Genomic DNA, 24,278 nt, shown 5'->3' on the forward strand with positions numbered 1-24,278 from the left:
AGTTTTTATTTAAATTCCAGTTAGTTAACATACAGTGTATTAGTTTCAGGTGTACAATATAGTGCTTCAGAAATTCCACATATCACCCGATGCTCATCACAAGTGCACTCCTTAATCACCATCAACTATTTAAACCATCCCCCCACCCACCTCCCTTCTGATAACCATCAGTTTGTTCTCTATAGTTAAGAGTGTTTCTTAACTATAGAGGCAAAGGTTTGCCTCTCCTTTGCCCTTTGCTGGTTTCTTGTTTCTTCAATTCCGCATAGGAGTGTAATTACATATTTGTCTTTGACTTATTTCACTTAGCAATATACCCTTTAGATCCATCTACATCACTGCCAATGTCAAGATTTCATTCTTTTCTATGGCTGAGTAATATTCCATCGTATATATATACACATACCACATCTTCCTTACCCAGTTATCAACTTATGAATACTTGGGTTCTTTCCATATTTTGGCTATTGTAAACAATGCTGCTATAAACATCGGAGAGCATGTATCCCTTTAGTGTTTTCGTATTCTTTGGGTAAATTCCTAATAGTGCAATTGTTGGACCATAGGGCAGTTCTATTTTTAATTTTCTGAGGTACCTCCATACTGTTTTTAACAGTGGCTGCACCAGTTTGCATTCTTGTCAACAGTGCAGGAGGGTTCCCCTTTCTCCACATCCTTGCCAACACCTGTTGTTTTTGTTCTTGAGTTTAGCCATGCTGACAGGTGTGAGGTGATAGCTCATTGTAATTTTGATTTGCATTTCTCTGAGAAGAGACGTTGAGCATCTTTTCATGTGTCTGCTGGCCATCTAGATGTCTTTTTGGAGAAATGTCTAATCAGGTCTTCTGCCCATTTTGTAATTGGATTTTTGGGGGAGGGGGTGTTGAGCTTTACAATTTCTTCATATATTTTGGATAGTAACTCCTCATCGAATGCACCATTTGCAAATATCCTATTCAGTAGGCTGCCTTTTAGTTTTGTGGTTTCCTTTGCCGTGCACCTTTTTCTTTTGATGTAGTTCCAATAGTTTATTTTTGCTTTTGTTTCTCTTACCTCAGGAGATCTATCTAGAAAAAAAAGTTGCTACAGCTGATATCAGAGAAATTACTGCCTATGCTTTCTTCAAGGACTTTTATGGTTTCAGGTCTCACACTTAGGTCTTTAATCTATTTTGGATTTATTTTTGTGTATGGGGTAACAATGCAGTCCAATTTCACTCTCTTGCATGTTGCTGTCCAGTCTTCCCAACGCTATTTTTCCCATTGGATATTCTTTCCTGCTTTGTTGTAGATTAACTGACCATGTATTTGTGGGTTCATTTCTGGGTTTTCTATTCTGTTGTAGTGACCTATGTGTCTATTTTTGTGCCAGTACAATACTATTTTGTTTGTTACAGTTTTGTAATATAACTTGAAGTCCAGAATTATGACGCCTCCAGCTTTGAGGGCTACGTATATTTAGCAGCAAAGTCCCTGTCCTCATGCAGCTTACATTCTAGTGCATATGAATTCTGGCATGCACACCATTATGCTTGTGTTAAAGGCCAGACCAAACTCTATTCCTAAGTACTATCTAAGTGCTTCTGAACAAAGACGTATCACACCACTTAAGGGTTCTCCACTGTGTGATCTGGTGAAAACCGAGACAGGTTCAATTATTGCTTCAATACCAACTAAACCAAACAAGTATTTTCTCTCTTATGAGACTCGATGATGGTAAGAATTCAGGGTTTCACACAACGTCATTTTGGAGAACTTCTTTCCACACACAATTCCTTCATGTTCTTACCACTCTTGTTACCTTCATAAACCGTACTGCCACCATGAGTTTTGCGATGATGTGAAAGTTTGGATCGCCAACGGAAGCTCTGACCACAGGTCTCACACTTGTAAGGGGTCTCCCCCGTGTGAACTCTCTGATGAGACTGTAGCTGTGAAGAGTGGCGGAAGACCTTGCCGCACACATCACATTTGTACGGTTTCTCCTCACTGTGGACACTCTGATGAACCTTAAGACTCGAGGCCTGACTGAAGTGCTTCCCACACTCCCCACACTTGTAGGGTTTCTCTCCTGTGTGGACCCTCTGATGCATGTCCAGATTCAAGCTCCACTTGAAGCCCTTCCCACACTCCTCACACTTGTACGGCTTTTCTCCAGTGTGCACTTTTTGGTGGGCTTGCAGGTGTGAACTGCGACCAAAGCTCTTCCCGCACTCCGCACACTTGAAAGGTTTCTCTCCGCTGTGGATTCTCTGGTGTGCCAGAAGATTCGCGGCCTGCCTGAATACTTTCCCACACTCCTCACAATTAAATGGTTTCTCTCCAGTGTGGATTCTGCAGTGAATTTTGAGATCTGCTCTACGATTGAATCCCTTCCCACACTCTTCACATTTGTGTGGCTTCTCTCCGGTGTGGATCAGCTGGTGAATCTGAAGTCGGGAACTCTGATTGAAGCCCTGCCCGCATTCCTCACACTTGTAAGGTTTCTCCACGCTGTGCGTCTTCAGATGGGACTGCAGATACGCTCTCTGACTGAAGTCCTTCCCACATACTTCACATTTATAGGGTCTCTCTCCCGTGTGTACCACCAGATGAACCTGGTAACGGGTTTTCGTCCCGAAGTTCTTTCCACACTCGTTGCATCTGTATGGTTTCTCTCCTGTGTGGACTCTCTGATGTGCCTGAAGATTTGAACTCATAGTGAAGCCTTTACCACACACTTTGCATACATATGGTTTCTCACCAGTATGGATTCTCTGATGGGCCCGAAAATGAGAAGGCTGAATGAAGCCCTTCCCACACTCCTCACATTTATAAGGTTTCTCTCGCGTGTGGCCCTTCTGATGGATGTGAAGATTTGTGCTACAGAAGAAACACTTCCCGCACTCCTCACATTTGTACAGTTTTTCTCCCGTGTGGACCATACAATGACTATTAAGTGACGATCTACGACGAAAATTCTTACCGCATTTATCACATTTGAAGGGCTTCTCCCCGGTGTGGATTCGCTGATGTTCCTGAAGATGGGAAGCATGAATGAAGGCCCTTCCACATTGGTCACAATGATAAGGTTTCTCTTCCATGTGCAATTTATAATGAACATTAAGTGCTGACCTACGACAGAAGCCGTTCCCACACTGCTCACATTTGAATGGCTTCTCTACGGTGTGGACTTTCTGATGAGTTTGCAGGCATGAGCTCTGACTGAATTCCTTCCCACACTCATCACACTTATAGCGTTTCTCTCCCAGGTGAACTCTCTGATGAATATGAAGTGCTGAACTGTAACAGAAGCTTTTTCCACACTCACGACATGTGTGAGACTTCACTCCTGAGTGTGCTTGTTGATGAAGATCAAAGTTGGAGACATCACTGAAATATTTCTTAAATTCACTGCACTGATCAGGTTTCTGACCTGTGTGAGTTTCAGACAGTCCGGCCCCAACCTGTCCAGGTGAATCACCTTGTCTGGGGAACTGAGAACTCTTTATCATGGAGCCTTCACACTGGGTTAAGTCACTTGCAATCTGTTGCCAGATCTGCCAGCAGGAAAGCTCTTTGTGTGGTTCTGTTTCTAAAACAGTCTTCATTTTATTTTGGATCTTTCCTCCTGTAAAGACAGAGAATGCAGAGATGTGGACAACTGAAGGCTTTGTTCAGTATTTTCAAGATTTCGCATTTAGGAGAGACCGTAAGACTTTACTGAACCCAGAGAATGTCCAGTCGGTCTTTTCCACCATGTATCACAGTCTCTAATTTGCAGGTGTAGGGAACACCGGAGGGGGGCTAGTGGGCTCCTAATCACTAAGCCCATATTCCCTCCCCCCTCCCCCCATCAACCCTCAGTTTGTTCTCTGTATTTAAGAGTCTCTTATGGTTTGCCTCTATGGCCATTTCTATTGAATTTGAAAGTCAGTGTAGAATATTGAATAGAAAATCATGTAGTTAATAAGTTATGTAGTTAGAAAAGTTATATAGATAATATCAATCAATTAGAACTTCAAGAAAAGCAGTAACATAACCAAATTTTGGATTTATTATATGTCCTAATACCAAATACCTTGAAATATTTATATTTCTGTATTCAAAGTATTCCTGGAAATTCTGCACATGTTCACCTAACCTTATCTTTCTGTGTTGACAGACATTAAATGGATTGGCTACTATTACAAACTTTTGACCACCTCTAATAACTTAAGTTCAGAAATGTGTTTTCTAAAACATTTACCCTATTCATAGTCCCAAGTCTCTGTATTTACATAAAGATTATCTAAACATTTGAAGATTATTTTTTCAATAAACTTTTCAAAAAGTACTTTTCTTAAAACTCAACAATAAGGAAAAAGAACCTGATTAAAAAATGGACCAAAGACCTTCTTAACATCGAAGGGGATCGGGGCGCCTGGGTGGCTCAGTTGGTTAAGCGTCTGACTTTGGCTCAGGTCATGATCTCATGGCTCGTGGGTTCGAGGCCTGCATCAGGCTCTGTGCTGATGGCTCAGAGCTTGGAGCCTGCTTCAGATTCTGTGTGTGTCTCTCTCTCTGCCCCTCCCCCGCTCATGCTCTGTCTCTCTCTCTCTCTCAGAAATAAACATTAAAAAAAAAACAAAACATTGAAGAGGATCTACAGATGGCAATAAGTGTATGACAAGATGCTCCCCATGTTATTTTATGCAAATCCAAACACCAAGATACCATTACACATGTATTAGGATGGCCAAAATCTAGAACACCAACACCACCAGTGCTGGCCATGACGTGGAGCACCAGGAACTCATTCATCGCTGGTAGGAATACAAAATAGTATAGACACTTTGGAAGACAGTTTGGTGGTTTCTTACAAAACTAAACATACCCTTACCATACTCTCCCACTACTGCACAGTTTGCTATTAACCAAAGGGAGCTGAAAATGTACGCCCACACAGAAATCTATACACAGACAAAACCTGGACAAGGTTTATTCACAAGGACCAAACTTTGTTTTTTGTTTTTTTTTTTAAAGATTTCAGGAGTTTATTTATTTATTTAGTGTTTTTATTTATTTTTGAAGGAGAGAGAGAGACAGAGCACGAGCGGGGAGGAGCAGAGAGAGAGGGAGACACAGAATTCGAAGCAGGCTCCAGACTCCGAGCTGTCAGCACAGAGCTCGACGCGGGGCTTGAACTCACAAACCGTGAGATCGTGACCTAAGCAGAAGCCGGACGCTGAACCAACTGAGCCACCCAGGTGCCCCAAGGACCAAACTTTGAATGAACCAAGATGTCCTTCAGTAGGCGGACAGATAAAAATTCACTGTGGTACATACACACAATGGAATATTATTTGGTGCTAAAAAGAAATGAGCTACTAATCCATGAAAAGATATGGAGGAAATGTAAATGCGTATTACTAAGTGAAAAAAGCCAAACTGAAAAGTATGAGTCCAACTATATGACATTATTGAAAAGGTAAAAGTATGGAGACAGTAAAAAGATCAATGGTGGCTAAGGGTTAGAGGGGAGGGATGAACGGGCAGAGGACAGAGGATTTTTTAGGGCAGTGTAACTACTCTATATAATACTATAAAGATGGATATGTGGCTTTATCCATTTGTCCAAGTCTATATAATGTATGATACCATGAGTAAACCCTAATGTATACTATAGACTCAGTGACAATGATGTGTCAATATAGGTTCATCAATTGTATCTGGTGGGGATACTGATCATGTAAGAGGTGAGTGTGTGGGGGTAGGGGATATATGGGATATCTCTGTCTCTTTCGCTCAATTTTGCTGCGAACCTAAAACTGCTCTAGAAAGATAGTCTTTGAAAACACTGCTGAAGAAATGTTTAAAAGGGAAATTCACTCGCCTCCCCGTATGAATAGTCAATTAAAAGCTGTCCCCGTTTCGATCCACTAGACGTGTGGGAAACAGCCTCTACAGAGCCCTGCTTTGGGTCACTTTATTGGAAAGTTACTTCAGCGTCCAGGTGACCTGGAATATCTAGAATGACTTGCAGGTCTGGGAGCAAATACCTAATGGCACACTGACTAAAACGTAGCATAAAGCAGACAGCAGAACTTTATCTTCTACGGGCAAGTTTCCTTCGTGAGGACAAAAGGGAAATAAAGTTGAACAGAAAACATACATGGTTCTAAAACCTGATGGTAATTCAGAGGTCTAGAAAAAAAAGTAAAAACAATAGAGACAGAGCCTGGGAAAAGGAAAAGATGAGGTTATGGTGTAACCTCTGAAAACCAGCCCAACTGTGGGAGTCTGGTCTTGCCAGGAACACTTCCTGGACAGACACATGGATGATTCCTCATGACCTGTAGGTCTCTGCTCAAAGTCAGTCCAGCAACAAGCCACTTTACGGCCCAGCGTAAAATAATCAGCCCTGTCCGCCCCCAGTTCACCTCCGGCAACTCCCATCCTTCCTTATGTTCCATGCACCCCTCTCACCATGTGACTTGCTAGGTCATCTGTCGGGCACCATATGTCTTTCCCACCACAATGCAGCACCAAGGAGGGAAGCACGTTATACCTTGTACGGTGAACACATTTTACACTTTCTGACTTTATAACCAATGTCCAGAACTCTGCCTGGAGTGTGGCAAGTACTCCACAAGTGCATGTTAAATGAAATAAATGAATCCTGGTTCAACTATTCTGGTGAGAGTTGAAGCCACATCCTAGAAAGAAAATATCTTTTCCAGGTAAGTTATTTGATACAGGAAAGGGAAAGAATATTGCAGTTTTGCTGGGAAGCTGAAAAGCTGCACAGGGGACATCGAGAGACGGGGGTACCTCAACCAGGATGCTAACAAAAACAATAAAAGGTGGCAAGCGTCTCTAGGGTGAAAAGAAAGGAAGGCCTATTGCTGGTTCCTTCTGAAGCTTTAGGACTATCTCTGTGATAATAGGATGTGGAAGAACTGTGGATGTATGGATGTGTGGATAACATAACCCACCACAACAGTTTTTCAAACTCAAAAACTTTCGAGACTCTAGTAAGCTGGAAAGATTTAAAAGCTTGTAATAAGCTCTCAGAAAAAAGAACCAGGACAGAAACTCTCAGAGCATCACTGCCAACAGGACAGGTGTCATTATGTGAGATGCCTGTGAAAGTCACATATAAATCTACAACATGCAAAATGTTCTGGTTACAATGAAAGATGTGTTTCTTACTATGGCTCATGCTCAAAAAGACTTGGAAACTTTGCTTCCACAAGTTACCCAGTCCCTAATTAAATTGTTCAAATGGAAAGATAAGTTACTAGAATCTTGGGAAAACGCTAATAGGTGAGTATGTACTTTTTGGTGAGTAATTCCGTTTATGGTTATATTTAACAAACTGACCCCTAAAAGGAGGAGTTGTGTGAGGGGAACAGGGAGTCTCTCTGAGGATGTTGACAATTTTAAGCAGGAAATTTCCTGATTCTTTCTACGTCAGAATGTTCACTAGTTGAAGGGCACCTGGGTAGCTCAGTTGGTTGAATGTCCGACTTTTGATTTTGGCTCAGGTCATGATCCCAGGGTCACGGGATCGAGCCCCGTGTCTAGCTCTGTGCTAAGCATGGAGCCTATGTAAGATTCTCTCTCTCTCCTCTCTGCCCCTCTCCCCTACTTGCTCTCTCTCGGTCTAAAATTAAAAAAAACAAGTTCTAATTAAAACACAATGAATGTTTACTAATTGAAAAGCACCAAATCTTCATTTAAAAAATCAAGGAAATGGGGCGCCTGGGTGGCTCAGTCGGTTGGGCATCCGGCTTCGGCTCAGGTCATGATCTCGCGGTCTGTGGGTTCGAGCCCCGCGTCGGGCTCTATGCTGACAGCTCAGAGCCTGGAGCCTGTTTCAGATTCTATGTCTCCCTCTTCCTCTGACCCTTCCCTGTTCATGCTCTCTCTCTCTCTGTCTCAAAAATAAATAAATATTAAAAAAAAAAAAATTAAAAAAAGAATAAAAAATCAAGGAAAAATTGTATGAAATCTATATTCTTTCACATTTGCTTAATGGCTAACTTTGTAGAAAATAAAAAGCATGATCTAGTTTTGAACCAGATGCAGGCAGCATTCGGGTATGTGTCTCCTATCGCTCTCACCTTAAATCTTCCCCTCCGAGGACAGGGAAGGGGAAACCTGGAGGCAGTAACGTGGGTGGGTGCTTTGAAAGAGGCAAATGGGCTGCAGATGGCAACTCTTCAAAAGGAAGGCAGCTTGCAACCTGGCTGATACTGCCTGATACAGTAGAAGAAACATAGAAGAAGAAAGAGGAAACATATCTTTCTTCCTTCTGTTGGGGGATCTGAGAACAGGACATCAGAATCCTCATTCCAGGGGCGCCTGGGTGGCTCAGTCGGTTAAGCGTCCGACTCTTGATTTCGGCTCAGGTCTCAATCTCATGGTTCATGAGTGTGAGCCCTGCATCAGGCTCTGTGCTGACAGTGCGGGGCCTTCTTGGGATTCTGTCTCCCTCTCTCTGCCCCTCCCTGGCTTGCTCTCTGTCTCAAAATAAATAAAAATAAATTTAAACACAAAAACAAAACCAAAAAAAGAGATGTTTAACCGACTGAGCCACCCAGGTGCCCCAAGCATCTGGCTCTTGATTTCAGCTCACGTCGTTATCTCATAGTCATGAGATCAAGCCCTGCATCAGGCTCAGCACTGGGTGTGGCGCCTGCATGAGATTCTCTCCATCCTCCCGCCCCTCTCCCCAGGACACACATGCTCTCAAAAAAAAAAAAAAAAAAAAAATTGTCATTCCAAAAGTATTCTTCCCAGAAATGAAAATGCTCCCCTGAGGCGCCTGGGGGGCTCAGTCAGTTAAGCTTCTGACTTCTGCTCAGGTCATGATCTCACTGTCTGTCAGTTTGGGCCCCGTGTCAGGCTCTGTGCTGACAGCCGAGAACCTGGAGCCTGCTTCGGATTCCGTGTCTCCCCCTTTCTCTGTTCCTCCCCTGCTCATACTCTGTCTCTCTCTCAAAAATAAACAAACATTAAAAAAAAATTAAAAAAGAAAAAAAAAAAAGAAAATGCTCCCCAACAGAAGGTTCCAAGAAAGCCACAGAGCACAGAGACAAAGCATGTTACTCAGTATGACCACAAGCACAATGCTTACCAGTTGCCCTGGGACACGGGTCAAGTGCACATACCCAAACACACTTTCATGCCAAGGGCACCCAAGAAAGTAACACAGAAAGAAACTGGATAGGCATTCATCAGAAAACAAACAATGTTCTGCAACATCCTTCCTTCGCTCTGGTTTGCACACGACCTATAGCTATCTCCAGGACCCATGGACACGTGGAGGTCTCCTTTCCATTAGCACATTCACGAAGCCAATACATGTTTCCAGAACACCTGCCACATACCAGACGATTCTAGGCACTGAGAATAGAGCAATGAACGAAAGAGGCAAAATCCCTCGCCGGGGTGGGGGGGGAGGGGATCAAACTCCAGCGGGGACAGAGAGGAGATGAACAAGCAAACAAAAACGTATGAGGCACAACCTAAGGCAGAACAAGAAAAGTAAAGAGGGTGATGTTTTACTTAAGTTGGTCAGAGAAGGCCGTTCCTGTGACATTAAAACTGAGCAGACACAGAAAGGGAGGAAGGAAGGAGGGAGGGAAGGAGTGAAGGGACAAAAGGATTTCAGGCAAAAAAATATGTCAGAGAGAGCCACAGAGAGTAAGGAAGGGCTCTGAGGCGGAAGTATGTGTAGTAGGCAGATTAATTGGCTCCGGAAGAATCCACGTCCTGATTTTTGGAGCCTAAAATACGTTAAGTATATGGCAAAGAGGAATTAAGGCTGCAGATGGAAATGAAGGCTGCTAATCAGCTGACCTTAAAATGGAAGACTATCTTCTATTGCCCAGCTGGACTCAAGGCAATCAAGAGGATCCTTTCACAGTGCAAGACAGCTACGGAAGAAGGGCGGAGGAAGGCAATGTGACCACAAGAGAACGGGCAGGGAGAAGCAGGGTGTGGCGGTGAAGACGAAAGAAAGGGGCCGTAAGTTCAAAAACGGGGGGCAACCTCTAGAAGCTGAAAAAGCCACGACACAGATCCTCCCCTAGAGCCTCCAGAAAGAAATGCAACCGTGCAGACACCTCGACTGTGGCCTGGTTAAGAACCATGCCACACTTCTGACCCAGAGAAGCGTAATCAACCGTGTTGCTCTAGGCCATGAAGTGCGTGGCAGTTTGTTCCGGCAGCAGGCGCTAGAGCGTCCCTGGCAGGTCTGGGAGCCCCGAGGGGCATGGTGTGGGTGGGCGAGGCGGAGCGAGAGGAAGGGGACGGGCGAGGTATTCAGAGAGGAAGTGGGGGACTCAAGAAGCCACTTCGAGAGGTTTCAACTCCGGGAAAAATAAGCCCCAAAGGGTCTTGAGCAGAGGAACGGGGCTCTGACTTCCAGTTCCTACGGATCACACGGGCTGCCACGCGGAGAACAGACAAACAAGAGGAAGCGTGGAAACAGGCAAGCGGCTGAAAGGATTCAAGAAACAGTTTAGCAGTTTGGACCAGGTGACAGCAAAGGGGGCGGAAAGAAGCGAAGACACACAGGAGAACACCTACGAGGACTCCCACCTGCTTGGCTCTTACCTGATTTCTCTCGTCTGTGGCTTGCTAGCATCATCCAAAGCGTTTTTACCTTCTCTAAGCGGAATGTATCATGTTTGAAGAGGCGGTGCTTTGTGAACATGCAAAGTCCGTATTTATAACGAACACATTACGGGCGCTTGGGTGGCTCAGGTGGTTAAGGATCTAACTTTGGCTCAGCGCATGATGTCATGGTTTGTGAGCTCGAACCCACTTCAGATCCCCTCTCTCCTTCTCTCCGCCCCTCGCCCACTCACGTGCTTGAGCACACATGCTCCCTCTCTCCAAACTAGAAAGACATTTAGAAATAAATAGAACGCACACACTAAAGGTACAATCGACTGAACATTTGGATTCCCGCACATACTGATCAATTAATCAAAACCAGCATTTTTCAAACATTTTTAAAAACGTGGCCCATATTGGGGCACCTGGGTGGCTCAGTCGGTTAAGCCTCCGACTTCGGCTCAGCCCATGATCTCGCGGTTTGTGGGTTTGAGCCCCGCGTCGGGCTCTGTGCCGACCGCTCAGAGCCTGGAGCCTGCTTTGGATTCTGTGTCTCCCTCTTTCTCTGCACCTCCCCTGCTCACACTCTGTGTCTCTCTCTCAAAAATAAATAAACACTAAAAAAAATTAAAAAAAACAAACAAACATGGCCCGTATTTCAAGACCCAGACATACATGCAGAAACGTGCATTACAAACACCTATTTCTAACCAATGTCTATTTTCACTAAATCTCCCACCAGGCTCCTACACCACTGACAAAATTGGCGGGAGATCTTGCTGCAATATATTCTGTTCTAATGAACTGAGATTTCCCACTTTATGTTATTAAAAATTGTTAGTACACCATAAATACAAGGGACCATTTCAAGACCCCCAAAGCTTTGAACACACAAACACACAAAGCCAATCCAGGAAGCTGACACTGAGTCACAGAGCACCTGTCCTCACCCAGAGAGAGCAGGTTCCGGAAGTTCTCCAGCATCACGTCTCCATACAGCTTCTTCTGGGCGGGGTCAAGCAGCCCCAGCTCCTCCTCCGTGAAGACCACAGCCACGTCCTTGAACGTCACTGCCTCCTACAACACCAAGCACACATAACCTCAATCTCGCACCCAATGGCCACTGGGAGCGGGGCAGCACGGAAAAGCTGGAGAGGATGGTGGGACGTAGTTCCAGAGTGTGAGGGGCTCAAGTCCATCTGTAGGCTTCCAGGCGCTTCTCCTTCTACCCTGCCAATGCCACGGTGAGTTTCGTCAGCCTCACCAAAATGTGTGGCAATGACAACGTCCTTGTGTTTTTGTGTCCTCGTGGAGTCTACTTACAAGTAACCGCCAAAAACTCTAAACACGCATCCTGGACAACACACGTTTTACTTCGCGACGCGTGGTGCTGACTGCCCCAGAAGCATTCAGCAATTTAGTTCAAACGTTTGACAACACCCACCTTCCTCCTCTCACACACGCACGAACCCTATCACTTTGCTTTCACATGTGCCACTAACGAGCTTTTGCTAACCTTGTGGGACAGCTCCGTGGTTCTCCCATGTAATGTTCGGCATCATGTTCCGGAACCAGCAGGCCTCTGTGCGATTCCCAAGGGCCTGTGCCTTACTAGCTGTGTGACTTTGGACAAGTCTGTCCATGTGCCTGAGTTTCTTCTCCGTATGTGGTCCTTCTGTGACAGAGTTCCTTCAAGGATTAAACCAGGGAATATCCCTAGCACTTGGAACAGTGCATGGCACAGAATAAGTGCCTAACAGACCTTTGTTATTATTCATATCATTTCTTCACGTTGCCATTATCAACAACTATCTCATCAGGGCACCCGGGTGGTTCAGCTGGTTAGCGTCCAATCTTGATTTTGGCTCAGGTCATGATCTCAGATCTCACGGTTGTGAACTCGAGCCCCAGGGTGGGGTCCGCACCAGGCGTGGAGCCTGCTTGGGATTCTCTCTCTCCCTCTGCCCTTCCCCCACCTGCATACACTTGCTCCCAAGCTCTCTAAAAAAATAAAAAATAAAAATATTTCCTCTCAGGGTGACTGGGTGGCTCATTGGTTAAGTGTCCAACTCTTCATTTCAGCTCAGGTCATGATCTCATGGTTAGAGAGTTCAAGCCCCACATCAGGCTCTGTGCTGGCAGTGCAGAACCCACTTGGGATTCTCTCTCTTCTCTCTCTGCCCCTCCCCCACTTGCTCTGGCTCTCTAAAATAAATAAATTAAAAAAATATTTCATCTCATTTTGTGGCTGTTATCCCAGAGAACAGAAAACTATATACTTAACGATACCGATTAAACAGTATTTAATTTTACGTATTTTTCTCATTACAACGTATCCTGCAAAGAACATCATTTTACATAGACCTTGTTTCCCTGACCACTTGAAAATGATCGCAAAGGAAAATTAAAACGTCAAAAATGAGCACGTTTAAAATTGTGATCATATGATGGCAGATTTTCTTCCCCCTCTTTTTCCTACACCGCTAATCTTTCAAAAGAATACAACAGCCCTGGGGTGCCTGGGTGGCTCAGTCGGTTAAGCGTCCGACTTTGGCTCAGGTCACGATCTCGCGGTCCGTGAGTTCGAGCCCTGCATCGGGCTCTGTGCTGACAGCTCAGAGCCTGGAGCCTGCTTCAGATTCTGTGTCTCCCTCTCTCTTTGACCCTCTCCCGTTCATGCTCTGTCTCTCTCTGTCTCAAAAATAAATAAACGTTAAAAAAAAAATTAAAAAAAAAAAAAAGAAGAATACAACAGTCCTGGGTCTCCAAATGACAGCCAAGAGCAGGCTATACATTTTTCCATGGTTTTGCTAATCTGGTTTACAAGAACAACTTGTATTATTATTGCCACTTATTTGACTGTAAATTAACATAACTCCCTTTGAGATGTTTATTTGTGTTTCTCATTTTTCACATGCTTACTCTCATCCTTGTTTGTATTTCACTGGATTTTTGCCCTTTACCATATGCATAAGATTCCTCTTATGGGCTCTGCCTTTTTATTTTGGCATCCCGCAAGTATTTTTGCCTCAGGTTGTTGCTCCTGGTAATTCCGTATCAGGTATCTCTGGCCACAGAGAAATTTAAAGATTTTACATTTAAAATTTAAATTTTATAAATGACTGTGCTAACTGCTATCAACATGCCTGCAGTGCTGAGCAGGTCAGTGTGGCGGGGTGACTCTGAGAAGGGGGTCAGGGAGCAGGCCAGCTGTGGAAATCATCTCTCGAGGGGTGCCTGGGTGGCTCGGTTGGTTAAACGTCTGATTCTTGGTTTCAGCTCAGGTCACGATCTCATGGTTTGTGGGTTCAAGCCCTGCACTGGACTCTGTGTTGACAGCATGGAGCCTGCTTTTATTCTCTCTCTCTCTCTCTCTCTCTCTCTCTCTCTCTCTCCTCTCCACCCCTGCTCACGCTCTCTCTCAAAAATAAAAAAATAAAAAACAGTAAAATCCCTAAACCACATACATGTCTTTGAACAGGAAGTAAAGATAAAAAGTACATCGATTCAATGGGGACAGGATGCAACTGTGAAAAACGAACATTACAAAACATTAAAGGAAAAACATCAGAATTAAAATTAGATGTATATCACGAATACAAATTCAGTTATGGATATTGACAAGGATAAGAGAGGGAGAAAATAAAAATAGCTCACTTGTCAGAAAGGAAGTAATGAATTGGAAGAATTGCTCATTTCTAGTAATTTTTCTACTCCGTAAGAAAAATAATAATAAAACAAAAACTAAAAATACATGCAAAGTAAATTCAAAAGGGACAAGGGAAGACCCTGGCACAAAACAGGTCCTCCAACGCCTGGAGCTCTGCTCGAGTCATCCCCAGAAAAAGGTGTGACCAACTGAATAATGAGATGGAATTTGGAAAGTGAGAAAGGCAAGCCCTACTCACCTTGAACATGGTCACGGGTCCTCCTACTTCTGGCAGTGTGCAGAGCACAGAGTTGCACAGATCCCAGGAAGGCAGAACCGCACCTGGTGGGGGGCCTAGGGAGGCGGAAAAAAGACATTAAAGGTAGCCCGGGATGTCACTCCCCTCCCGTCCCGGGATGATTACTGGAAATCCGAACATGAGTGTTCACAGCACCATTATTCCTGATAACCCTCCAACCGGAAACCACCGAAATGTTGACCTATGACTTATGCACAAATAAACAAATTGTGACAAATCTGTACAGTGGAATGTTTTTCAGATGCTTTTACTGTAATTAAAAGGAATGAAGTAAGGATCACGCCGCAACATGGATGAACCTGGTAAACGCTGCTGAAAGTCAAAGAAGCCAGTCACAAAAGGCCAGATATTTTATGATTCCATTTCTAGAAAATGTCCAGAAGAGGCAAATCTAAGGAGAAAGAAAGCAGGTTGGTGGTCACCTGGGTATTAGGGGAGAAAATGGAGGTGAACTGAAAATGGGCCTGAGGAATCCAACTGGGGGAATGAACATGTTCTAAACTGAATTACAGCAATGGCTGCACCACTCAACGAAGTTACTAAAAATCACTGATTTGTGCAACTAAAATGGGCAGATTCTATGATATGTACAATACACATCAAGTTGATATTAATAAATGTTTGTTCATCTACGTGTCATTTAAATCACAAAACTAACTGACAGATTCTGAGTGCATCTTGATAAAGATATTTATATTTGAGTGAATAAGCAGGGAACATGGGGAAGCCTGGCCTCACAGCAGAATGCCAACCAGTAAGTGTATCTCCCCATAAACTTTACTCATTTTGATTTAAAAAATAGTAACTTTAGGGAAGTCTGGCTGGTTCAGTCGGTAAAGCGTGGGACTCTAGATCTGGGGGTTGTGAGTTCCAGCCCCACGCTGGGTATAGAGATTACTTAAAAAATACAATCTTTAAAAAAATATAATAAATAAAAATTAGTGACTTCGCAGTGGAGAAACCTAATAGAAATCACCTTAGCTTAGGTAAGAACGTTGAGTTCACCGATATACGGACAGACCGACGTCCTTTGGCTCCTGTTATGCTGCAATGTCAAGGACGCCTCAATGTTCTATGGGATCCCTGCTAATGACGCATTACTGAACCTAAACACGTAGTAAGTACATATGATAAACCCCAAATGAAGAACTTCTCCAAACTAACTTGCCTCTACACTCTTCAAAAGCATCAAGAACAGGGGCACCTGGCTCAGTCGATGGCACGTGTGACTCTTGCTCTCCGGGTTGTGAGTTCGGGCCCCACGTTGGGTGTAGAGCTTACGTGAAAAACAAAAAGTAAAAAAAAAAAAAAAAAAAAAAAAGAAGCACCATCAACAAAAAAGACAAAGATTATGGAATGCATTCCACATTAAAGAACATCAAGTTTATGATAAAAGTTTTGTACAATGTCTATCAACAAATATACAGTTTAAGGCAGTACATAAAATTGGACTTTGAAATGAGATGGGGGAGGGGAGACTGGTTATAAGGCGTTTACATGAAACACAGAACAAAATTAAATAGAAGACTGCAGATTACAAACCAGGATGTTATATGTTATCTAGCATTATTTAATAAGTAACAACACCATTAACTACTATTTGTAATTACTTACTAAACATCTAACATCTGATAGATAACTCTATCATATAGTATAACATCCAATATTACCAAGCACGGGATGTTAAAATTCTATAATCAGCCTCCCCTGAATCCTTTTTACCAAGATACCTGATTACCCATATGTGGGGCTTCCTTCCTTCAGAAAGCTAAAAGAAGCTGTCATTGAATTGCAGGTATATTCCTGGTGTTTCGTGGCTGACGGAGCCACAAGACAGACAAAATGTAAACAACTGGGGAATTTGTGTAAAGAGTATTTGAGGGGGCACCTAGATGGCTCAATCAGGTAAGCATCTGGCTCTTGGTCTCAGCTCAGGTAGTGACTTCAAGGTTCGTGGGATTGAGCCCTGCATCAGGCTCTGCACAAGATAGCAAGGAGCCTGCTTGGGATTTTCTCTCTCCCTCTCTCTCTGCCCCTCTTCAACTCGCTCTCTCTCAAAACACATAAATTAGAAAAAAGAAAACAACTTAAAAAAAAAGTATATGAGAACTCCTTACACTATTTTTGCAACTTTTCAATGGAAAAATTTTTAATTTTAAATTATGCAAAAATAAAGTCTTATACTGTCAGGAAACACTCACAGGAACAACAATAATAACGGGGATAATAAAGACAATCGTGAAATTAAATGGAAATTCACTTTTCTTGGCAATGTTTAAAAATTGGCCATAGCTCTGTGGCACCTGCCTGGCTCAACTCTTGATCATATGAGCCCCACAACGGGTGTAGAGGTTACTTAAAAATCGTAAAAAAAAAAAAAAAGGGTGGCTCAGTCGGTTAAGCCTCTGACTTCAGCTCAGGTCAGGAAGTCACAGTTCATGAACTCGAGCCCCGCGTCAGGCTCTGTGCTGTCAGTTCAGAGCCTGAAGCTTGCTTTGGATTCTCTCTCCCTCTCTGCCCCACCCCTGCTTGTGCTCTGTCTCTCTCTCTCTCTCTCTCTCTCAAAAATAAATAAACATTAAAAAAAATTTTTTTTAAATCGTAAACAAAATTTCCATAGTTAAAATACATCAGAGGCTAAACACCGAAAAATATGATCAATGTGCAAAATGTTCATAAACAAACATACAAATATACACAAACAACCACCAAACAGAAATGCATTAAAAGTTTCACAGTTATTATCTTTACATCCTCGATTACCGGGTAATTAAAAAAATTTTTTCCAGCGTGCCTGGGTGGCTCAGTCGGTTAAGTGTCCAACTTCGGCCCAGGTCATGATCTCGTGGTTCCCGAGTTCAAACCCCGCGTAGGGCTCTGTGCTGACAGCTTGGAGCCTGGAGCCTGCTTAGGATTGTGTCTCCCTCTCTGTCTCTCCCGCACTCACACTCTGTCTCTCTCAAAAAGTAAACATTTAAAAAATTTCTTAAAAAATAAAATAATTTTTCCCTCATATTTCTGTATTTTTTGATTGTTCCATAATGATACAGTTCTTTAAGGAGGCACCTGGGTGGCTCAGTCGGTTAGGTGTCCGACTCTTAGTTTCAGCTCAGGTCATGTCTCATGGTTTCATGGGTCCGGGCCCCTATATTGGGCTATGTGCTGGCACTGCTCAGCCTACTTGGGATTCTCTCTTTCTGCCCCTCCCCCACTCACAATGCCTCTGTCTCTCTCAAAATACATAAACTTCAAAAAAAAGAATAAAGCATATTACTAGTAAGAATAAAATAGTTGACAATGTTTTTAAAAACTCAGAAAAGTCAAAGCCCGTTAGCCTTGCTTTTAAGGTCCTCCAGACCCAAGTACTAACTACCCCAGGGTCTGGTGCCTGCTGGTTCCTACAGCTGCAGAACATGCTCAAGAGATTAGCAACCTGAGCTCTGGACTCAGGCTGCCTTCATTCCAACCCCAGTTCAGCCTCTTACTAGGTGGGGACTGTGGGCAAATCACTTATGCTCCCTGGGTCTCAATCTCATATTATTGACTAGGAAAAAAAAAAAAGGCAGAATTTCTTCGCATAGCTGTGGTGTGGCCCAATATATTTATTTGTATAAAACCGTCATGGTTGAGGTTGGCAATTAAGGATTATTACTAATACCCATGCCCAATTACACAACCTATACATTATCTAATTGACGTGACTATCGTTGTAAAAGAAAAATGCCCAGGGGCCCCTGGGTGGCTCAGTCCATTAAGCGTCTGTCTCCTGATTTCTGCTCAGGTCATGATCTCAGGTAGGGAGAATGAGCAACCCCCTTCCTTTTCCCAGGCCAGGACAGGCTCTGTGCTGACAGCAGAGGGCCTGCTTGGGATTCTCTCTCTCTCTCCCCCTCCCCAACTCACCCACACACGCTTTCTCTCAAAATAAATAAACATAAGAAAGAAAGAAAGAAAGAAAGAAAGAAAGAAAGAAAGAAAGAAAGAAAGAAAAAGAGAGAAAGAAAGAAAGAGAGAGAAAGAGAGAAAGAGAGAGAGAAAGAAAGAAAGAAAGAAAAAGAGAGAAAGAGAGAAAGAAAGAAAGAGAGAGAAAGAGAGAAAGAGAGAAAGAGAGAAAGAAAGAAAGAAAGAAAGAAAGAAAGAAAGAAAGAAAGAAGCCAAATCCCACTCACGTGGAACTTTGCTGTCAGTAGCCAGGGGAGTCACTCTTTCCACCTCTGTGCAGCCCTTTCTGAGAAATCAGGCTGGGGAAGAAAAAAAATAATGTCATGAAATGCCATGACCATGTCACTGTCCTCAATAACAGTGCAATCTAGGCGCCCCGCCTGGGGTGACTCAGCTGGTTGGTTGTGCAAGAGACTCTTGATTTCGCCTCCGGTCGTGATCCCAGGGTTGTGGAGCCTGTTAAGATTCTCTCTCTCCCTGTACCCCTCTCCCCAACTCATGCATGCATGCTCTCTCTCTAAAATAATAATTATAATAATAAAAATGCAATCTGGAAGCAACCCTCATCACCAACTAGACCCCAAGACCTGACATCTAACGCCCACCTGCTTGTACTCACCCACCTATGTCTTACATTTCCCCTTAAACTCTCTTTTCTACCTTACCTCTTAACTCAGGCGAATGAAACCGGAAACCACCTCAGGTGATGACAACTGCCCTGACAAGACCTGCCGCAGACCCAGACCACCCAGAACTTCTGAGCTAGACCCCCAACTCGTGCCTGCACAGAGTGGCTTCTGGACTGACCTACAATTACCTTTACCTCATTATAATCCTAAAATTTCTGCCCAAGGAGGAGCCTCAGCCTCATGTACATAACACACAACATATAGGCATGTTTCCTTAGGGCGCATGCTCATCCCTATGCCTGCCTCTACCTACCATGACAAGCCTTCCCTATCTAAATATCCATCCTAACCCTAAACAAAAGGAACCCATCCACCCTCTTTTGGGGATTCCCGGCTGCGGAAGCTATTCCCCTGTGATTTCCTTCTTTGCTTGCAAATCAAAGTTTTATGCAACAACTCAATCTGGTAAGGTTTCTGAGTCACCAAGGTGGGAACTCAACCTTAGTTCCATTACTACCGGCACCTTCTGAAAAGAGAGATTAGAAGGGGCCCAGGATGGGGCGCCCGAGTGGCTCAGTCAGTTGAGCGTCTAGCTTCGGCTCAGGTCATGATCTCACAGTTTGTAGGTTTGAGCCCCACATTAGGCTCTGTCCTGATGGCTTAGAGCCTGGAGCCTGCTTCGAATTCTGTGTCTCCCTCTCTCTGCCCCTCCCCCACTCATGCTCTGTCTCTCTCCCAAAAATAAATAAAAACATTAAAAAAAAATTTTTTTTAAAAGAAGGGGCCCAGGATGATCCAGCAACCTGATCCAGCAGGAATCAGAGAAGAGCAAAGATCACCGCAGTTGGATATGTGACCCTAACCTGGGGGACCCTAACCCTAGCTGGCGAGCGGGGGCGGGGTGGGGAGGAGGGGGCAAGAGCATCTGGCTTTGGGGAGGTCCCAAACAGACCCCACTTGGTCCCTCGCTGCTGACAAAATCCGAAGGCAGAGAATCTAGTCCAGGGGAATAAGAAAAGAATTTATCTCAGTAAGGCGAACGCCAAAAGACTGCAGACTAACGGCTCCAAGACTGTCTTCAAAGTGCCTGAACATACGTCCAAGTTTATGTAAGCAAAAGGTGGGGTGAAGGCGGGCGGGTTCTGCAGGTGGGCAGCGAAGGTCAAATGGATTACTATCTTGGGGTCAATCACAAACGGGGTCTTGCTGGCGCAGGGCAGCCCTTACGGCTTGAGGGGTTAGTTTAGGTTCGCACCAGGGGCTGCTTTGCCCCCAAGGCTGTGCCACCTGCGCCAAGAGACAAGCTGGAAAGAAGCCAGCCAGAAAGTTTGAGGTCAAAATGGAGGCAGCTGAAGTCCTCTTTCACCACCTCTTACAATCCTGGAACACCAGGAAGCACAGGCACGCGTGGGTGTAGGGAGGCGGACGGGGCGAGCTGAGACAAGCAGAAACTCAAGCCAGGCGATAGGTGACCCCACCCCACGCCCCACCCCGGGCCTCGGGACCCACCACGAACGCAGAGACTCCCCCAGAGACGCACACCACTGCCTTCCCCCCGGCTAATACCTGCGTGCTCCGCTCAGGCTTTTTTCCCCCCTAAGTCGCCCTGTCGCTGCAGGTTCCAAGCACAGATTCAGGAAGTTTGGAAGCGCTGGGAGAGACGGAACTGACGCACCGCTTCCATAGAAAATTCAGGAGCAACCTCCCACTCCCCCAGCGGAAGTGCCCGCGAGAACCTGGAGCTTCTGGACTACATCTCCCAGGATGCACCAGACCCGCCTTCCTGAGCGGAAGTGAACGCGACTACACGGAGCGCGGGGACTACATCTCCCAGAATGCTAAAGGCAAAACGCTCTTAGGCTCGCGCTCCTAAGCAAGTTGCGGCTGCTGGAAGCTCCTTGTCTACGCTTCCCCAAATGCCAGAATGGAAGGGGTCACGCAGTCCCGACTTCCTAGGTGGTAATACGGGTTTCCTTGTTAAGAGTCTGCGTTACCTCTGCCTGAGTCCTCAGCGAAATTATTCCATGGACACGACTTCCGAATTCGAAATGCCTCCAGTTGTGACAGGAGTGTTGTTGGAAAGGGATTAGGTGAGGAGGTACAATCTTCAAGAAATTAACGGGGAATGATTGCTTAAGGGACACTAGATGACTGAGAGGGGGAGGATGTTTAATGTAATCTGACGATATGAGGCCAAAACAGAGTTCAAAGAATGGGTGAGGGAGAATTATGCGGGAGGGGCGGCGAGAAGCGAGGAAGTTACCCGCTTCTACTCCACACCACAGACTTGGGAGGAATTTAGGGCCCAAGTGGAAGCTTGTCCTCATGGAAAAGCACGCTTCCCTTATTTAAACTGTATATTAAAATTATTATCCCGGGGTGCCTGGGGGGCTCAGCAGGTTGAGCATGTGGTTCTTGATTTTGGCTCGGGTCATGATCTCAGGGTGGTGGGATCCGGCCCCACATTGGCCTCTGCGCTGATCAGGGAGCCTGCTTGGGATTCTCTCCTTTTGCCCCTCCCGTGTGTGTGTGTGTGTGTGTGTGTGTGTGTGTGTGTGCGCGCGCGCGCGCGCTCTCGCTCACTCTCTCTCTAAAATAAATTTTTTTAAAAAATTATTATCCCTACTTTGGAGGTGAACATGTCAAGCTTCTGTGAAGTTACAAAATTGTCCAGTATCTCAAAGCAAGGGTAATAGCTGCAGAACTTGATATTGGACTTATTCTGACACCCAAAGCCCATGATTTAAAGGCAAATCACGGAGGAGGATTCTGTAGGTGGGAGAGCATATTTTAGTATTAAGAGTTTTTTCCTTTATACTTTCTGATAAAAATATATTTTATAGTTATTTTATTGCATATAGTTAATTTTAAGAGATGTATGTTACTAAAAACTAAAAATAGTATGAAGCAAAATAAGAAAAATGCACCTAGAATCCTTCCTCCTGAAGATAAAAATTGTCTCCCCATAAACATATATCAATATATATCTATATCTATCCATATCTAGCTAGCTAGCTATCAACATATATATTTAATTTTTAAAATGAAGTCTCGGGGCGCCTGGGTGGCTCAGTTGGTTAAGCGGCCGACTTCGGCCCAGGTCACGATCTCGCGGTCTGTGAGTTCGAGCCCCGCGTCAGGCTCTGGGCTGATGGCTCAGAGCCTGGAGCCTGTTTTGGATTCTGTGTCTCCCTCTCTCTCTGCCCCTCCCCCGTTCATGCTCTGTCTCTCTCTGTCTCAAAAATAAAAAAAAGTTAAAAAAAAATAAAATAAAATGAAGTCTCAGGGTGCATGGGTGGTTCAGTTGGTTGAGTGTCTCACTCTTGATTTTGGCTCAGGGCATGATCTCACCGTGGTGAGATCAAGCCCTTTGTCAGGGTCTGTGCTGGGTGTGGAGCCTACTTAAGATTCTCTTTCTCCTTTTGCCCCTCTGACCACCCCCCACAAACACACAATCTCTCTCTCTCTCTAAAAAAAAAAGTAATTGAAAAATAAAATGAAGTCTCACGTTCTATATCCATATAAGCTGATCATTTTGTAATACCAGTTTTGAAAGTCTAGGGGCGCTTGGGTGGCTCAGTCGGTTAAGCATCCGACTTCAGCTCAGGTCATGATCTCGCCGTCTGTGAGTTTGAGCCCCGCGTCCGGCTCTGTGCCGACAGCTCGGAGCCTGGAACCTGCTTCGGATTCTGTGTCTCCCTCTCTCTCTGCCCCTCCCCTGCTCATGCTCTGTCTCTCTCTCTGTCTCAAAAATAAATAGAAACATTTAAAAAAAATTTTGCAAAAAGTCTAACTCCTTCCAAATGATGGCTGTAGAACGTTACACTGGATGGATTGAGAACTAAAAACGAAACGGCCCGACATCTGGAAGCTGGTGTAGCCCTCGAAGCTAGGCCATGTTAGTCTCCTTTGGGACATAAATGAATCACAGAACACCATCCTCAAATGAGCGTTCTCTGAGACCATGGTAAAGTGAGACGAAACAAGTCCCCTTCTTAATTTTGTCGAGGTGCACACAAAAACGAGGTCGCTGTGCCATCACACGATGCCAAGCATCCCTTTTTTGCTAGATGAGTGACTGCTACTTCTTTGTCACTTGGACCTTTATTCTTGTTCCAGGCTGCCTTCCCAAAAGGTAACACTTATTGAAATACTCACTCTTAGAATCCCTCCTGCTTTCCGACAGTAGTTCATCTCCAGGAACCCTGCTTCTTTAGGCCTTCCCTAAACCACCCGAACAAAGCTCAAATCCTAGAGTAGATTCTTTCTGACACCCTCTTTCTCTCGGGACGCTTCATGGTTTTCCCTGGTGGGTGTACTCCACTGCAACAAATAATAAGCCCAACGTGTCCAACTACTGGTGTGTTTCTGGATGAATTAAGCGTTTTGGCACATCCCCTGAGGAGTAGCAGGTTTGCTATTATATATGGTCCTTAGGCTTGCTTGCAACGCTGGATTTTGGCTGGTGTCGGGGGAACATGAATTTGGGAAGACTTACTCCGTCCATCACTGGTCAGAGCTGTTCACTGTGTCTCAACTGCACAAGGTTTCTTTTGAACATCTGCTTTCTCTGTTGAAGGTTTGAGTTTTGTCACATGCTAAGTAGATGGCATGCTAAGTAGAGGGCCTACATGACCAGCCCTCATTAAGAACCCTAGGTTCTCAGGGGCGCCTGGGTGGCTCAGTCGGTTAGGCGTCCGACTTCGGCTCAGGTCATGATTTCACGGCTCGTGGGATCAAGCCCCGCGTTGGGCTCTGTGAGGACAGCTCAGAGCCGGGAGCCTGCGTCAGCTTCTGTGACTCCCTCTCTCTCTGCCCCTCCTCCACTCACTCACACGGTCTGTGTCTCTCAAAAATGAATAAACATTAAAAAAAGAAAAAAAAAAAAAAAACAAGAACCCTAGGTTCTCAGGGGTGCCTGGGTAGCTCAGTGGGTTGAGCATCTGACTTTGGCTCAGGTCATGAGCTCAGTTTGTGAGTTCAAACCCCACATTGGGCTTGCTCCTGTCAGTGCAGAGTCCACTTCGGATCCTCTGTCCCCCTCTGTCCCTGTGCCTCCCCCACTCGTGCTATCAAAAATGAATATTTTTTTTAAAGAACCCCTTTCAAAACCCCTTTCTTTTGTAGTCCTGTTGTAGACATTTCACACA

General features: G+C 44.6%; 1 protein-coding gene across 3 annotated transcripts; it reads right to left on the bottom strand.

The window, feature by feature from the left end:
• Window positions 1-215: 215 nt before the first annotated feature.
• Window positions 216-20,855, bottom strand: LOC132675979 (uncharacterized). Of its 3 annotated transcripts, XM_078438344.2 has the most exons (6): window positions 20,695-20,855; window positions 18,727-18,798; window positions 15,534-15,833; window positions 14,498-14,592; window positions 11,540-11,666; window positions 216-3,609 (listed from the first exon to the last, which is right to left on the bottom strand). In XM_078438344.2, exons 4-6 carry the CDS (start codon window positions 14,504-14,506, stop codon window positions 1,742-1,744), a joined length of 2,004 nt encoding a protein of 667 aa, XP_078294470.2. In that variant the 5' UTR covers window positions 14,507-14,592; window positions 15,534-15,833; window positions 18,727-18,798; window positions 20,695-20,855; the 3' UTR covers window positions 216-1,741. The 3 variants fall into 3 exon arrangements, with proteins under 3 accessions (XP_078294470.2, XP_078294471.2, XP_078294472.2); XM_078438345.2 differs by lacking the exon at window positions 15,534-15,833; XM_078438346.2 differs by lacking the exon at window positions 20,695-20,855 and having other exon boundaries at window positions 15,762-15,833; window positions 18,727-18,792.
• Between the last annotated feature and the right edge of the window lie 3,423 nt (window positions 20,856-24,278).

This window comes from Panthera onca, chromosome E2, assembly GCF_046562875.1.
Source record: "Panthera onca isolate mPanOnc1 chromosome E2, mPanOnc1 haplotype 2, whole genome shotgun sequence".
In the NCBI taxonomy this organism is placed as follows: domain Eukaryota; kingdom Metazoa; phylum Chordata; class Mammalia; order Carnivora; family Felidae; genus Panthera; species Panthera onca.

Excerpts from the sequence above, each read along its gene's own strand:
- LOC132675979 (XM_078438345.2), bottom strand. Across the intron at positions 3,610-11,539 it reads CCGGAACCTGCTCTCTCTGG|GAGGAAAGATCCAAAATAAA; the intron begins GTGAGGACAGGT and ends CTGTCTTTACAG.